General features: G+C 34.6%; 3 protein-coding genes across 3 annotated transcripts; 1 reads left to right on the forward strand and 2 right to left on the reverse strand.

Annotated features, from left to right (window-relative positions):
• Positions 1 to 3,799: 3,799 nt before the first annotated feature.
• On the reverse strand, positions 3,800 to 5,749 carry LOC108233527 (cartilage intermediate layer protein 2-like). Its single transcript, XM_017412067.3, has 7 exons — positions 5,694 to 5,749; positions 5,536 to 5,576; positions 5,399 to 5,432; positions 5,266 to 5,289; positions 5,056 to 5,097; positions 4,598 to 4,799; positions 3,800 to 4,165 (listed from the first exon to the last, which is right to left on the reverse strand). Exons 2-7 carry the CDS (start codon positions 5,545 to 5,547, stop codon positions 4,060 to 4,062), a joined length of 420 nt encoding a protein of 139 aa, XP_017267556.1. The 5' UTR covers positions 5,548 to 5,576; positions 5,694 to 5,749; the 3' UTR covers positions 3,800 to 4,059.
• A 3,777-nt stretch (positions 5,750 to 9,526) lies between these two features.
• LOC108233533 (cartilage intermediate layer protein 2-like) lies at positions 9,527 to 11,225 on the reverse strand. Its single transcript, XM_017412073.3, has 6 exons — positions 11,217 to 11,225; positions 11,082 to 11,115; positions 10,951 to 10,974; positions 10,729 to 10,764; positions 10,323 to 10,524; positions 9,527 to 9,890 (listed from the first exon to the last, which is right to left on the reverse strand). The coding sequence occupies exons 4-6, from the start codon at positions 10,748 to 10,750 to the stop codon at positions 9,785 to 9,787; spliced, it is 330 nt and encodes a 109-aa protein (XP_017267562.1). The 5' UTR covers positions 10,751 to 10,764; positions 10,951 to 10,974; positions 11,082 to 11,115; positions 11,217 to 11,225; the 3' UTR covers positions 9,527 to 9,784.
• A 1,269-nt stretch (positions 11,226 to 12,494) lies between these two features.
• LOC108233532 (cartilage intermediate layer protein 2-like) lies at positions 12,495 to 13,848 on the forward strand. The gene is made up of 6 exons (XM_017412072.3): positions 12,495 to 12,568; positions 12,672 to 12,715; positions 12,814 to 12,847; positions 12,946 to 12,969; positions 13,117 to 13,291; positions 13,533 to 13,848. Exons 2-6 carry the CDS (start codon positions 12,704 to 12,706, stop codon positions 13,636 to 13,638), a joined length of 351 nt encoding a protein of 116 aa, XP_017267561.1. The 5' UTR covers positions 12,495 to 12,568; positions 12,672 to 12,703; the 3' UTR covers positions 13,639 to 13,848.
• The last annotated feature ends 536 nt before the right edge of the window (positions 13,849 to 14,384 follow it).

Raw genomic sequence — 14,384 nt, forward strand, 5'->3', positions numbered from 1 at the left:
TACTTTATCAGCCATAACATCAGACATAAAACAGAGTATGAAGAAATAGGAAAAAATATTTTTTCCGGCTTGGCTAATTGCTAGCTAACAAGGGTCTGTTGGGTTGTTTTGTATGTTTTTTCAGGTTTATAGACTAAGATTATTTCAAAAATGACATACAAGTGTGAAAGAACGCTACATTAGTTAATATTATACTTCTGTACTTTTGCATGAGATCGTTTCTTTAGTTTGTTGCTGTTTTCTCAGCCAATCAGTGTCTGTGTCACTACACAAATGTGTTGAGCATTGATATTTCCTCACAGCTTAAAAAAAAAATCCATGATCTATCTAAAGAGAGACCAAACACATACAACCTTTCCCCAGAGCCCTTTTGGCATAAAGGCAACAAAAAACAGAACAGAGGAGATTTAGAAGTGTATATATTCCATTGGCATAAAAAACAAAGCCATTTTTAAGAGAAGACATGACAAAGAAAATTGGAGCATTCATTTCTTCTTTCTGCTGATTCACAGCAGTGGAGTCATGGAGCAGCACGACATGGGCATTTAAAGCAAACCTTGTAGTTGAAACTGGAGCCAGAGTGTTGGTCTCTGTTGCAGCAAACAAAACCTTTAGTGTGACTGTAGCTGAAACATAACAACGAACAGTGAGTCAGAGCACGTAGTTTTTTGTTCTTTTTTATGCTATCATTCCAAAATGATTTCAAACAAGTTATAGTGTATGATTACAAAAAAACAGACGAAGAATCAAAATGATATGTTAAATAAGAGCCTATTAACATCAGCAAAAAGAAACACATTTTGCACAGGTATTTTGATTAATTACAAAATGAACAACTGACTCACTTCAATTGCATTTAAAATGTGGAAAAAATCTCAAACTGCACATTTGATGCTTTTAAAAAAGATACAGGGATTGTCTATTTACCTTGATGACTTAGTTACATGTAACTTAGTAAAAATAATACAAATAATGACATTTTTTGATTTAGCATTGTGCCAAAATATTATAGAGTTTAAAAAACCAAAATGTGCTATTAAAGCTATTTGCTGAGGTGAACATACTAATCATTAAAACTGCAGCAAAGGCAAGATTAAACTGTTGCAGAGAACATTTGTTAAAGCATTGGTTTTTATATGCAAGATATATAGTGTTATTGGAAAATTTGTATTTATACACTTTTAGTCCATAACATCAGACCTAAAATCTTACCCAGATTATTATTTTATGCACTTCGGACTTAGTTCTATCACAAGTCATTTACATTTTTTTCTTTTTTTTTTATAGTAAATTTAAAAGACAAGTTTCACCGTTTGGCTTTGTTGTTTTTTCTTAACAAAAGAAGATGACTCCAGTGTTTATCTGAGGTCAGTTTAAAACTTGTTTTGTTACATTTTTTACAAACAAAAATGCAAAAGAACCAGATGCACAACATAGTCTTTCACAAACCTGGACCTTGAAGGTTTTGTTTACAAAAACACTAATGGCAATCTTTTTTGTTTTGATTCATTATCTACATAACAAAAATGACAACAATTGTGGGGGGGAAAGTCATTCACCAATGACAAAAAGAAAGGATTTACTGAAAACTGTTAAACAATGTGATAACTTCTTGAGAAACTCTTTTTAATAAACCTTTTTAGCACGTCCATGCACATATGATATATAAATTTCTACATTATGAAGAACATGAACAAATGTTAAATTTTTGTTAAAGTTTAGATTTGTATATGCAAAATATATAGTGATAATAGAAAATTTGCATTTTTACACTTTAAATCTATAACATCACACCTAAACTCTTACCTAGATTATTATTTTATGCACTCATGTGTTAGTTTTGTCACAAGAAAGGCAATGGGTAAACCAAGGGCAAAAATTCCATTCCATTGTTGGGGGGACAGTACACAGGTAAATTGAATTAGGAGCAATTTTGGGAGGGACCCTTAAGATACAGTGAAGTATACTGTTGTAAAATTAAATGAAAATGAAACAATTACCACTGTGGCCAGGCAGACCGGCTGCAGAAATGTGCCAAACATTTTTCTCCATACTATTTTTTAAAACTTTTTGGATTATTGCTCCATCAGCGCTTTTAAAAAAATATCATTATGCCGCTTGTTTTTGCTTCTGGGTCAGGTGATTTACAACACTGTTATTGTTTTATAAAAATATAAAACCATAAAAAATTATAGGAACAAGTCACTGAACATCTGACATGTATCCATACACAACAATAAATTCTAAAAGGGAAACATTTACATCACAACCACAGGGATAACAGAGCATACGCTGACTCTCAATGTTACCATGGAAACATGTAAACGAAAACTCAGATTAGTGTACCCACAGTATTCATAAAGATTTTTAATATGTTCACTTTGCAGTGTGAATAATGAAGAGTAAGTGTCAATGTACTTCAAACATGAGTGTAGTTTTCCTAATTCTTAATATTTAGGTATATTTTCTGTTGTTCCATTTTATTGTTCCGTTTTTCTTAGACCGGACTGTTTTCACAAGACAACTTTGACCTGTGGGAAGAAGGAAAAAGGTGACAACTTTGTACACAAAAAGTAAGAAAATAGATATTAACCAACGCACATCCTATCTTTTTTTCACAAAAAAATGTGATGGAAATTGTACAATTTGTGTGGTTAGCTACCATTTAAGCAGCAGGGCAGGGCTTTCACATACAAGATTTAACCTCAAGGTGATAAAATGAACAAAATGCTATGGAAATAAACAAAACGTGCAACATGTCATTTGATTAAAGTGATCTTTTGCAAAATAGCTACTTACTGGAAGCAGGTTATTTATGATAGAAGTAGACAAATAAAATGATAGGCCAAAGAAACTGGATGCATTGAGGATATAGGTGCATTAAAACATGTTAAGACCTGCACAGGATGAGAAGTTGAACCATGGTCCTCTACTAGAAAAACAGGGACTTTCACCACTAGGCCAACAATGCAGTCTTACAAAGCAATGTGCACTTAGGCCATGTTATATCCACCGCTCCAGTCCTCAGGCAGCCTTTCAATTTTTATGAAAGGAAAGTTATGGAAAAAACACTTGCTCTATCTTTTTTTTCACAGAAAATGTAACTCTATTTGTGTGGTTAGCTACTGTTTAGGCAGCAGAACTGGGCCTTCACACACAAAACTCAATTGCGAGTTGATGAGTTCACGTTCTTGTTCCCAATGTTTAATTTTACTGAGAAGTGGAAATATATAAAACACGTGACATGTCATTTGTTGACGGTGAACTTATGCAAAATAGCTACTCACTGGAAGCAAATCATTGAAGCTAGCAACAGAAAAAAAAAACACAAAATGGTCAACGGACATGAGTGGAGGTCTGAAGAATCAAACACAGGTCTCCCACATGAAAAGCAGGAGCTCTCATGATGTAAAGCACTTTGAACTGCCTTGTGCTAAAATGTGCTATACAAATAAACTTCACTTAACTTAACCATTATAGTAATGCAGCACCTTTGGAATATGGGCTTACGGGAAGATATTTATCCATGCTATCTCCACCACTCCTATGTGCTAATTGTGATGGACTGTACCACTGTTAGAATGATGATGACAGAAAACACGTCTAATCCTCATCCTAAGCTTCTCATCCAAGCTTATTGCTATTCACTGCACCCTCTTCTTCTGCCAGGGTCAGAGTGCCAAAACCTTATCTATTTCACATGTATTAAAACTATCTAATTGCAGCTTTTCTCTGTGTGAGTCTCTCCAGGTTGAATTATGAACATGCTAGTTTGAAATAAAAAAAACAAGGAAAAAAGTTTGCTTTTTGATAATTTTTATTTGCTGTTGATTTAATTTCCCATAGTTAAACAAAAAAAAGAAATCTGAATCCCTTTAAAGATAGACAAAGCACATGTTTTTTCCCCAGAAAATTTGGTAAAAGGAAACAGTAACAAAGAAGAAGCAGTGCCTGAAACAAAGGAGCTTAAAGCATTGGGAAGAATAAAACTGAAAGAAACAAAAATCAAAGAGAATTAAAGACCCAAAATATTTTTCTTTTTTTCTGGCAGCTGTAGATTCAGTGTCTACGACGACATGGGCATCTAAAGCGAACTTTGTAGTCACGACAGCGTCCACGTTTCTGGTCCTTATTGCGGCAGACAAAACCTCTGCGGGGATTGTAGCTGAAAGATAAGAGCAGATACTGAGTCAGCATATATTGTTAGTTTTTTATTCTCACAAATCTAAAATAATTCCAAACAATTTGTGCTTTCCGATGTATGTTACTGAAAGAACGCAAGCAAAATCTAAAGATTATTTAGCTTGCAAGAGACGTTCTGCTGAATCAAACAAAAAATTAATAGCTTTTGCTTTAATTTTGTTTTTTATAAGTTTAGCTTTTGTCATAATAAATGCTTCAACCAGCACGAAATAGTGAGAACAGAACATGCACATAAAATTTATTTTTCAGTGTGCACTTATATGATTATTGTGAAGTTTGTTTGAATATAAGGTTAATTTGAAAAAAAATGTTTCTATTGAATATGTGTTTGAGTTTGACAACTTATCAGTGAAATGTCTCAACCACATGCATTTTTTTCTTAAAGCCAACTCACGAATAGAATTTCTGGTTTGTCCTTTCGGCTGGGATCTCTTTGCGAGCCGTGACAGCCTGAATGGCTCGAGGTCTGCGACAGATTTTCCTTGGGTATTCCTGCCTCAGGTTCTTCAAAGTCTCCCAGTCACCTGAACCTCTGGGACGGTCACTATTGAACCATCTGGTCCAGCACAATCGACGCCTACCGCCTGAGTTTGGCGCTGTAAGGGCAAAACAACAGTTTCAATGAAAGCTCATAAACAGAAAGACAGAAAAAGAGAAATACTCTTTGATTTACCATTTTCATATTATTTATTAGGTATAAATGCATCCAAAAATTTCTATTCTAAACTGAACTCCTCACTCATTTTCTTTGCATTTGAAATATTGAAAAATTTTGTACTCAAAGAGCTTTTTGACATTAGAGGTAACTAAAACTGCAGATTTGCTTTTGAAAATTAAGCAAGGCTGTCTTACCTGCCAAACTTGATCCCATCATGATTGATTTTGGTTCTGATTCTGGGTTACAAATGCATATAAAAAATATTGAAACTGTACCTTTTTAAATATTCTTTTCTTCACTCTTTAAATGTTGAAACAGTTTATACTGTACAAGTTGTTTGACTAAGTATAAAACTGCTGGTTAAATGATTAAATCAAATTTAATAACCAATGTGTGTATCTTACCTGCTTCACTTAGCTTCACATAAGCTGGCAAATAAAATCAGGTTAATGGTAGTTAGTGGTTTTATTTTGTCCCAATACATTGTAGAATTATTAAAAGGGAAACATGTGGCTGTAGTTGCTGAGTTGAACATACCAAGCAGCAAAACTGCAACAAAGGGAAGAATCAGCTATAACAGAAAACAGAATTTTAAATAGATAATGAGTAATTGAATATCAAAGTTTCTGCTTATATTCTTGATCTGAACTTTAACATCTTAACTAAACTCTTACCTGCTTGATCATATTGTATTTGCAGTAACCAGTTGTCAGTTCTAAACAAAAGTATAAACAATCAACACTTGAATATTTTTCTTTTATACTCCATGCATGTTTTTGTTTTAATAACTCTTTTTCTTTTTTGAGTAAAATTAACAATCAAAGAAATTTACCTGAGCAAACCAGAGAAGACTGAGCAGGAGGACCTCTCAGTTCGGTGAGTTGACTGTGTTTGCCTCAACCTTTTTATAGTAGTAAGTCTCAGCCTGTGGCACAAACAAATTTTTTTCAACACAATAAGTTGGCTCCTGTAGTTTTCTGTGGAAATTTTACAACTTGTTTTGTTGCATTTTCACAGATAAAAATGCAAAAGGACAAGATACACAACACAGCATTTGCAAATACTGGACCTCGAAGGTTTTGTCCACGTATAAACACGTGGTGACCCTTTTTTTGTTTGAGACATTTTATTTATTTATTTTTTATTAGTAGTTTATTACACAAGGGCAATGTGCATTAATGCATACTGGATTTATGTAAATGTACCAAAACCATCTGAAAGGATTTTTTTCATATGTAGTATCTATGCACATTTTATTTTCTTACCTCACCGTCTTGTATACAGCACTGTTTTAACAAAGAGTTTTTGCTGCTGGGATGTTGGATATGGTCGGTGCACCACTGAGCCCATAAGCACGAGCCATTTCACATCAACCCGTCAACTGATCTTAGAAAACACAAAAATTTCTATAAATCAGTCAGTTTTATAGATATTAATTTAATGATTGTTATGGTAGTAGCTGAGACTGAACCCTAACACATACGTTAAGCACTCCACATTGTGTGAGAACTTTACTTAAAACTTTGGCAATAACTTGTGGAGTCAACCTTGTTTGTCATTTACTAAAAAATCTCATGAAGTATTGGGCATATTTTAGTGAAGCTTTCAGAAAATATTTGTTGAATAGTACATCTATAACTCATTAGCTTTTGGAGTCACTCCAATTTGAGATGTTTGCAAGTTTGATGTAGCTACTTGACTTTAGCCAACACAAAACTGTCTATAATTAAGTTTATTTTACAGATATTGACCTAAAATTCTGTGTGGTAAAAGCTGTTATCAAGTATGTATAAAAGCTTTGATAACCGCTCACCTCCTACCCCCACTCTTGGTGGCACATCTGTTTTTAAGCAACTGTATAATTGTAAGTATTGTAATTGAATTATCTTTAGAAAAGGAACTTATTTTACCCTCTTAAAACAAACAAGACAGTCACAAAGCCTAGGCAGATTATACAACTATTGATTCTAATAGTTTGGGAGGGAATCTCTAAAGTCTTTCCAAACATTTGCAAAAATGTGCTACAGATTTAAAAAATAAAATAGTCACAAAGTTGTTAAGGTGTCTCCAACCTGTCTAAAGAGCGGTAGAACTCTCTGACAGAAAACATTACTACCACACTTAAATTGCTGTGATATTACCTGAGAGTCATCCCCATCACATACTATGAGCACTAACGGATTGGTACAAGATTTTGGTTTAAAACTGTGGCATGCATGACAGAGAGTGATATACTAGTTTCAATTATGGATATGAATTTAAAAGAGGGGAGGAAAAGTTAGAGTTGAGTAGTGTCTGTGCTGATCTTAGTATTATCAACTGTGAAGTGAAAGAACCAAAACAAAATAGGCCTAAATCTCTAAAAATGTACTAAAACCTTTCACTGTTCTCAATGAATAATTTTCTTGTTTTTTGTCATTTGTGAATGATGTTCCCCCTCCAAACTATTGTCATTGTTGGTATGTAGAAGGTAAACAAAAACAGGTCACAACATGTTTAGGTGTAGACAAAACCTTCAAGGTTCAGTATTTGGAAATGCTGTGTTGTGTATCTGGTCCTTTTGCATTTTCATCTGTGAAAATGCAACAAAACAAGTTGTAAAATTTCCACAGAAAACTAAAGGAGCCAACTTATTGTGTTGAAAAAAAATCTTGTATGTGCCACAGGCTGAGACTTACTGCTATAAAAAGGCAGAGGTAAACACAACCTACTGGACTAAGAGGTCCTCCTGTTGAGTCTTCTCTGTTTTTCGAAAAAAAAAAAAAAAACTCTTTTACCTTTACAAAAGAACACAAAAGAAAAAAGAACCTTTTACAAAATTAACACAAAGATGCAGCAAGTAAACACAATAAAAAAACAAGTGTTGTACATTATTTTTGTTTGCAGATGTTTAGAGATGACATCTGGTTCATTCAGTTATGATAAAGTAAGATTTAAATTGTCATGTTCAAGATTAAGTATGAGAAAATAGAAATTCCAATATTACTTTGCTTGCATATAAAGACGTGCCTTTTCAGTAATTCTACTTTTTGCTACACTTGACTTTTGCTTTGTAGCAGTTTTAAGATTTGTTAATACTTTCTTCATCTTTGTCTTTCAACTGTTCCCTCTTTAGGGGTCGCCAGTGAGTCATCCTTCTCCATCTCACTCTGTCTCCTTTGTCCTCTGTCCTCTGTCCTCACCTCAACTACCTCCATGTCCTCTTTAACTGCATCTATATATCTCCTCTTTGGCCATCCTTTTTGACTTTTTCCTTGCAGCTGCATCTCTAACATCCTTCTTCCAATATACCCACTGTCCCTCCTCTGCACGTCTAAACCATCTCAGTCTGTCCTCTCTAACTTTATCTCCCAGTCGTTCAACCTGTCCTGTTCCTCTGATGACCTCATTCCTAATCCTGTCCGTCCTTGTCCCTCCCAAGGAGAACCTCAACATCTTCAGCTCTGCCACTTCCAGTTCTGTCTCCTGTCTTTTTGTCAGTGCCACAGTCACCAAACCATACAACACAGCTGCTCTCACCACTGTCTTGTAAACCTTTCATTTGACCTTTTCTGCCCCCCTTTTGTCACAAATCACTGCTGAAAATTTTCTCCATCCACTCCATCCTGCCTAGACTCTCTTCTTCATCTCTTTACCAGACTTCCTGTTTTCTGGACAGTCGACCCTCCTAGACATTTTCATACGTCATCTGGTATGTCATCAAGTCCAACTGGCCTCCCCTTCTTCATCCTCTTTAAAGCTTTCTGAATTTCATCCTCACTAATCTTTCCCACTTGCTGCTCCACAGTTTCTGTGGTCTCTACTCTTCTTCATTCATTAGTTTCATTGGAAGAATTGTTAATAATATTGAAAAAATATTGGATCAAAATTTGAATAGCAGATTATGGGTTAGTCCAATCTAGAAATGAAGCAGGAAGGGATCTGATGATGAAGAAATAGCCATGTTTACATTTTGTTAAAATTTGAATTGCTTTAATTGAGCAGCTCATCCTCTGAATTATATTTGTTGTAATGTTTGAGCACTTGTCTGTGTGTATGTGTGTGTGTTCATTTGTCTGTAGCATTAGCAAAATATCTCCCAAACCACTGGATGGATTTCAGTCAAAATTTATTAATTGTACATCGACAGTGGTTTAACTTTTGGAATTAACGCCATTCAAGATGGCTGCCACAGGTAAGCAATCTTATTAAGCTCAAAATGGTTATAACTCAGCCAGTTTTACAGATACTGAGTTATTTTTGGTGTGGTAGCAGCTGAAACTCATTCCGAAGCCACTGTTTGAGCTCTAACTTATCACCCAAGATTTGTTTATCAAACTTTGCAGAAATGACTATAACTGATCATCCTCAACACATTTTCTGAGCGCTAACACATTTCATGAACTCTCACAATATTACATGACTTTGTGCATAACATCATTTACAACCAAAAATGCTGAAACTGTTTCTTTTCAGTCGATCTTATATTAAGACTCTGGCATGAAAGGTAGCAGACAATATCCTTTCTTTTTAAAAAAGTTAGGACCTTATGTTTTTATTTTATTTTTTTTATTTATTCTGTATTGGCCTTTTTAAAGTTTGAACAGCTGCCCCTTTGTCTCTACATGGCCCTTAAAGGCTTATTATGAATATACTAAACAGAACAATAAAAACAACAAAAAGAAGTTTGCTTTTTGATTATTTTATTTGCTGATTTATTTCCCCATAGACAAAGAAAAAAGAAAAAAAGAATCCATTTAAAGATAGACAAAGCACATAATACTTTCCCCCCAGAATATTTAGTAGAAGGGAACTGTGCCTAAAACAGAGGAGCGAAGGGCATATATTCAATTAGAAAGAAAAAGAAACTAATTGAAACAAAATCAAAGACAAATGAAGCCACAAAATATTTTTCTTGTTCTTTGTTCAGTAGCAGCGTTAGATTCAGTCTCTACGACGACATGGGCATCTAAAGCGAACTTTGTAGTCACGACAGCGTCCACGTTTCTGGTCCTTATTGCGGCAGACAAAACCTCTGCGGGGATTGTAGCTGAAAGATAAGAGCAGATACTGAGTCAGCATATATTGTTAGTTTTTTATTCTCACAAATCTAAAATAATTCCAAACAATTTGTGCTTTCCGATGTATGTTACTGAAAGAACGCAAGCAAAATCTAAAGATTATTTAGCTTGCAAGAGACGTTCTGCTGAATCAAACAAAAAATTAATAGCTTTTGCTTTAATTTTGTTTTTTATAAGTTTAGCTTTTGTCATAATAAATGCTTCAACCAGCACGAAATAGTGAGAACAGAACATGCACATAAAATTTATTTTTCAGTGTGCACTTATATGATTATTGTGAAGTTTGTTTGAATATAAGGTTAATTTGAAAAAAAATGTTTCTATTGAATATGTGTTTGAGTTTGACAACTTATCAGTGAAATGTCTCAACCACATGCATTTTTTTCTTAAAGCCAACTCACGAATAGAATTTCTGGTTTGTCCTTTCGGCTGGGATCTCTTTGCGAGCCGTGACAGCCTGAATGGCTCGAGGTCTGCGACAGATTTTCCTTGGGTATTCCTGCCTCAGGTTCTTCAAAGTCTCCCAGTCACCTGAACCTCTGGGACGGTCACTATTGAACCATCTGGTCCAGCACAATCGACGCCTACCGCCTGAGTTTCCCGCTGTAAGGGCAAAACAACAGTTTCAATGAAAGCTCATAAACAGAAAGACACAAAGATGAGTTTTTGTAAGACGTTTCCAAAAATCTTCGTTCTAAACTGAGGAACAGACTCTTTTTTTTCTAAAATGTTTAACTCAGTATACAAAATGAGCTTTTTAAAACTGCAGGTTTGATGCTTATTGAAAATTCAGGGAAAATGTCTTACCTTCAAGACTTGAGTCTATCATGACTGGTTCTGATTCTAAGTTTAAAAAAAACACATTTACCAAATATTTTAACTGCACATTTCCATGAACTACTGCTTGATTTTATTTACATTTAAATTTCTGAAATGCTCCAGAATGTACAAGCTATTATATTAAAGACATGTCTGAAAAATGCTGGTTTGATGCCTAACAAAAATTAAAACCCAATCAGTGTATCCTACCTGCTTCACTGTATCCCACATAAGCTGGAAAATAAAATAAAATGATGGCTAGTTGGTAATTTTATTTAGTTCAAATATGATGAAATTGTCAAAACTGTAATTTGTTACTGTAGTTGCAGTCGGGAACATACCTAGCAGCAAAACTGCAGCAAAGGTAAGAGTAAGCTGTAATAGAAAACATATTTGAATTAGTTAAGTGCAGTTTAACATCAAACTTCCTATTATTGTTCTCATTTTGAACTTTAACACCTCAACTGAAATCTTACCAGCCTGATCATTTTTACAGAACCCAGTTGTAGGTTCGAAACAGCTGCAAACACAAATATAAACATACCACACTTAAGTATTTTTTTATACTTCATACAACTTTAAATTTGTTCTGTCACTGGTCTGATAAAGATTTTTTTTTCAAAGTTATCAAATACTTACCTGGGAAAACAAAAGAGGACTGAACAGGAGGACCTCTCAGTCCAGTAAGTTGGTTGTGTTTACCTCTGCCTTTTTATAGCAGTAAGTCTCAGCCTGTGGCACAAACTAACTTTTTTCAACACAATAAGTTGGCTCCTGTAGTTTTCTGTGGAAATTTTACAACTTGTTTTGTTGCATTTTCACAAATAAAAATGCAAAAGGACCAGATACACAACACAGCATTTCCCAATACTGGACCTCGAAGGTTTTGTCCACACATAAACATGTGCGGTGACCTGTGTTTGTTTTGGCTTGTCTTCTACATACCAACACTGATAATAATTATTTAAGAGGAATGTCAACCAGAAATGATAAAAAAACAAACAAAATGATTAATTGAGGACAGTGAAAATGTTTGGTATATTTTTAGAGATTTAGGCCTGTTTTTTTATTTTGTTTTACAGTTGATAAAACTAAGAACAGCACAGTCACTACCCAACTCTGTAACTTTTCACTTTTCTTTTCCTCTGTTAAATTCGTATTCATAATTGAAACTAGCATCTGACTTTCTGCCCTTCCTTTCAAAGTTTTAAACCAATATCTTGTAGTTGTCTATTGGTGCTCAGAGTATGAGTTGTGGTTGACTCTCAGCTAATATCACAACAATTTAAGTGTGGTAGTAATGTTTTCTGTCATAAAGCTCTCGTATTGGTGTCAAAATATAGTTCTACTTCTCCTGGGACAAGTTGGAGACACCCTGTAACAACCTCATGACTATTTTGAGAGAAAGTTTGTGTATGTTTTTGAAGATGCTCAGTACTTAAGCAAGAAGACTAAGCCCCTCCAAAACCCACATAAGGAAATTGAGAATGCTTGTGAATGTTTCAAGACACTTTGGAGATCTTAGGGTTTGTTTAACCCAATGGCCATGGAAAGGTTAAAAACACTTGCATATGTGTGGACGCTACCTTCAAGGTTCAAGACTTAAAAAATGCTGTGTTTATGTGGCTCTTTTGGCTTTTTGCTTGTGAAAATGCAACAAAACAAGCTTTGAAATTACTACAGAAAAATGTGGGAGACAACTTTTTTGTGTTCGAAATTTCTAGATAGAGCCACAGGGTGGGACCTACTGCTATAAGAAGGCATAGATGAACACAACCGTCCTATTGGATTATCAGGTCTCTTGCTGAGTCTCCTTTGATTTTCCAAGGTAAAAGTAAAGTTTGTCTTTTCAATTTGCAAAATTCTCAAAAACAAATAAATGAATATGTCTTTAGCAGGACTGATCTGTTCTTTGTGCATTTTGTTTGCAGCTATTTAGACAACACATCAGGTTTCTCCAATCATGATCAAACAGGTAAAATATGAGAAGTGATATGGATTTGAAATGTTGCGCTGCTTAATTTGCATATAAGGAATTATATTTTTTGAAAAATTCTTTCTTTTTTATTATAGCTGAGGCTCCTACTCGCTGCCCTTTTGCTGCTTGGTATGTTCACCTCAGCAACTACAGTAAAAAGATTCACTTTTGAAATCTATGAACTGTATGAGGTCATGAACAAACATAACATTTATTATATTTACCAGGTTATGTGGGACCAAGTCATCAAGGTAAAACACATTCACTGGATTTTTTAAAAAAAGCATCACACCTGCAGTTTAAGGTTTATCTGGTATTTAAAAGTTTTAAAATTATGGAGTGTCTCAACATGTTATTTGGGCATTACAGTTCTACTTTTGCTCTTTTAACTCCTGCAGACTGCTGGACCCAGTGGTACAATCGAGACACTCCCAGTGCAACAGGTGACTGGGAGACTTTGGCTGACCTGAGGAAAGAAAACCCAGGGAAACTTTGTCCCCATCCTTCGGCTGTTCAGGCTGTTACTATTTTCATAGGGATCCCAGCTGAACAAACAGGCCAGACGTTCTACTTGTGAGTTCTCTTTAAAAAAAACAGAAAGAGAGACAAAAAACCCCCCCCAAAACTCTTAAACATAAAAAAAACTGATCACATTCTTTTTTTGGTTTGGCAAAAATTCTCCTGCAAACTGTGAAATCTGTAATCTGTAATAAATAACATTTACCATAAAACAATATTTGTGTTCAAGTATTTTGAATCAGTGAAATTAGAAATCTAAATATGTATGCTGACTCATTATCCTTTTCTTTTTTAGGTACAGTCCCTCTAAGGGGTTTGTGTGTCGCAATCAGGACCAGCCATCTGGCAACTGCTTCAACTACAAAGTTCGCTTTAAGTGCCCATGTTTTGGTATTCCCTGAATCTACTGCTATGACTGGCCAGAAAGAAGAAATTGCTGTTTCAGTTTTTATTTTCTTCGCTATTGCTATTATTCTTTTTTTCTCAGTTAAATATATGAACTTTAAGTTGTTCTCTCATTGTTTCTAGTGCCTCTTCTGTTACATGTGCTGTGCCAGAAAGGCTTTATTCTCTAACTGTTGGTAAATAAATAAACAGCAAATAAAAGTAATTAAGGAAAGCAAACTTATTTTTGGTCTTTTTTTATCTTACGCAATTAAAAATATTCCTATGTTAAATATTTGTTTGTTCTGCCAAAGTCCAACCTTATAGTATTAATTTAGAGAAAGTTAAATGTCAATCAGCTTTTTAAAAACATTCATTCAATAAAACCAGAATGTGCTTTAAATAAGTTTCTTCCCAAATACAATAATGTATAGATATGTAATTATAGGAGAGAATGTAAAATTTTATTTTGGTACAAAGTTTGTCAGTTCAGTAAGAAAACCCGTTTAGGGTTAACTCATTACTCACATTATGCCATTGTTTGTAATTAGTTTAAAAATTCTAGTGTCACTTTAAATGTTGTACGTGCAGATAACTATCCTGGAATGATGCACTTTGCTTTGGTTCATTGTTTCCTAGGCTAACGGATCTTCTCCAGGAGCTTTTCTTTTTAGCATTTAGAGAGTTCAACCACCTACCAGATGTCCAGACGGGAGCCACAGTTTTGCTGTTTCCATTTCTGCTTTAAAGAGGCAGCAACTTA

This window comes from Kryptolebias marmoratus, linkage group LG19 (genome assembly GCF_001649575.2).
Source record: "Kryptolebias marmoratus isolate JLee-2015 linkage group LG19, ASM164957v2, whole genome shotgun sequence".
NCBI lineage: Eukaryota > Metazoa > Chordata > Actinopteri > Cyprinodontiformes > Rivulidae > Kryptolebias > Kryptolebias marmoratus.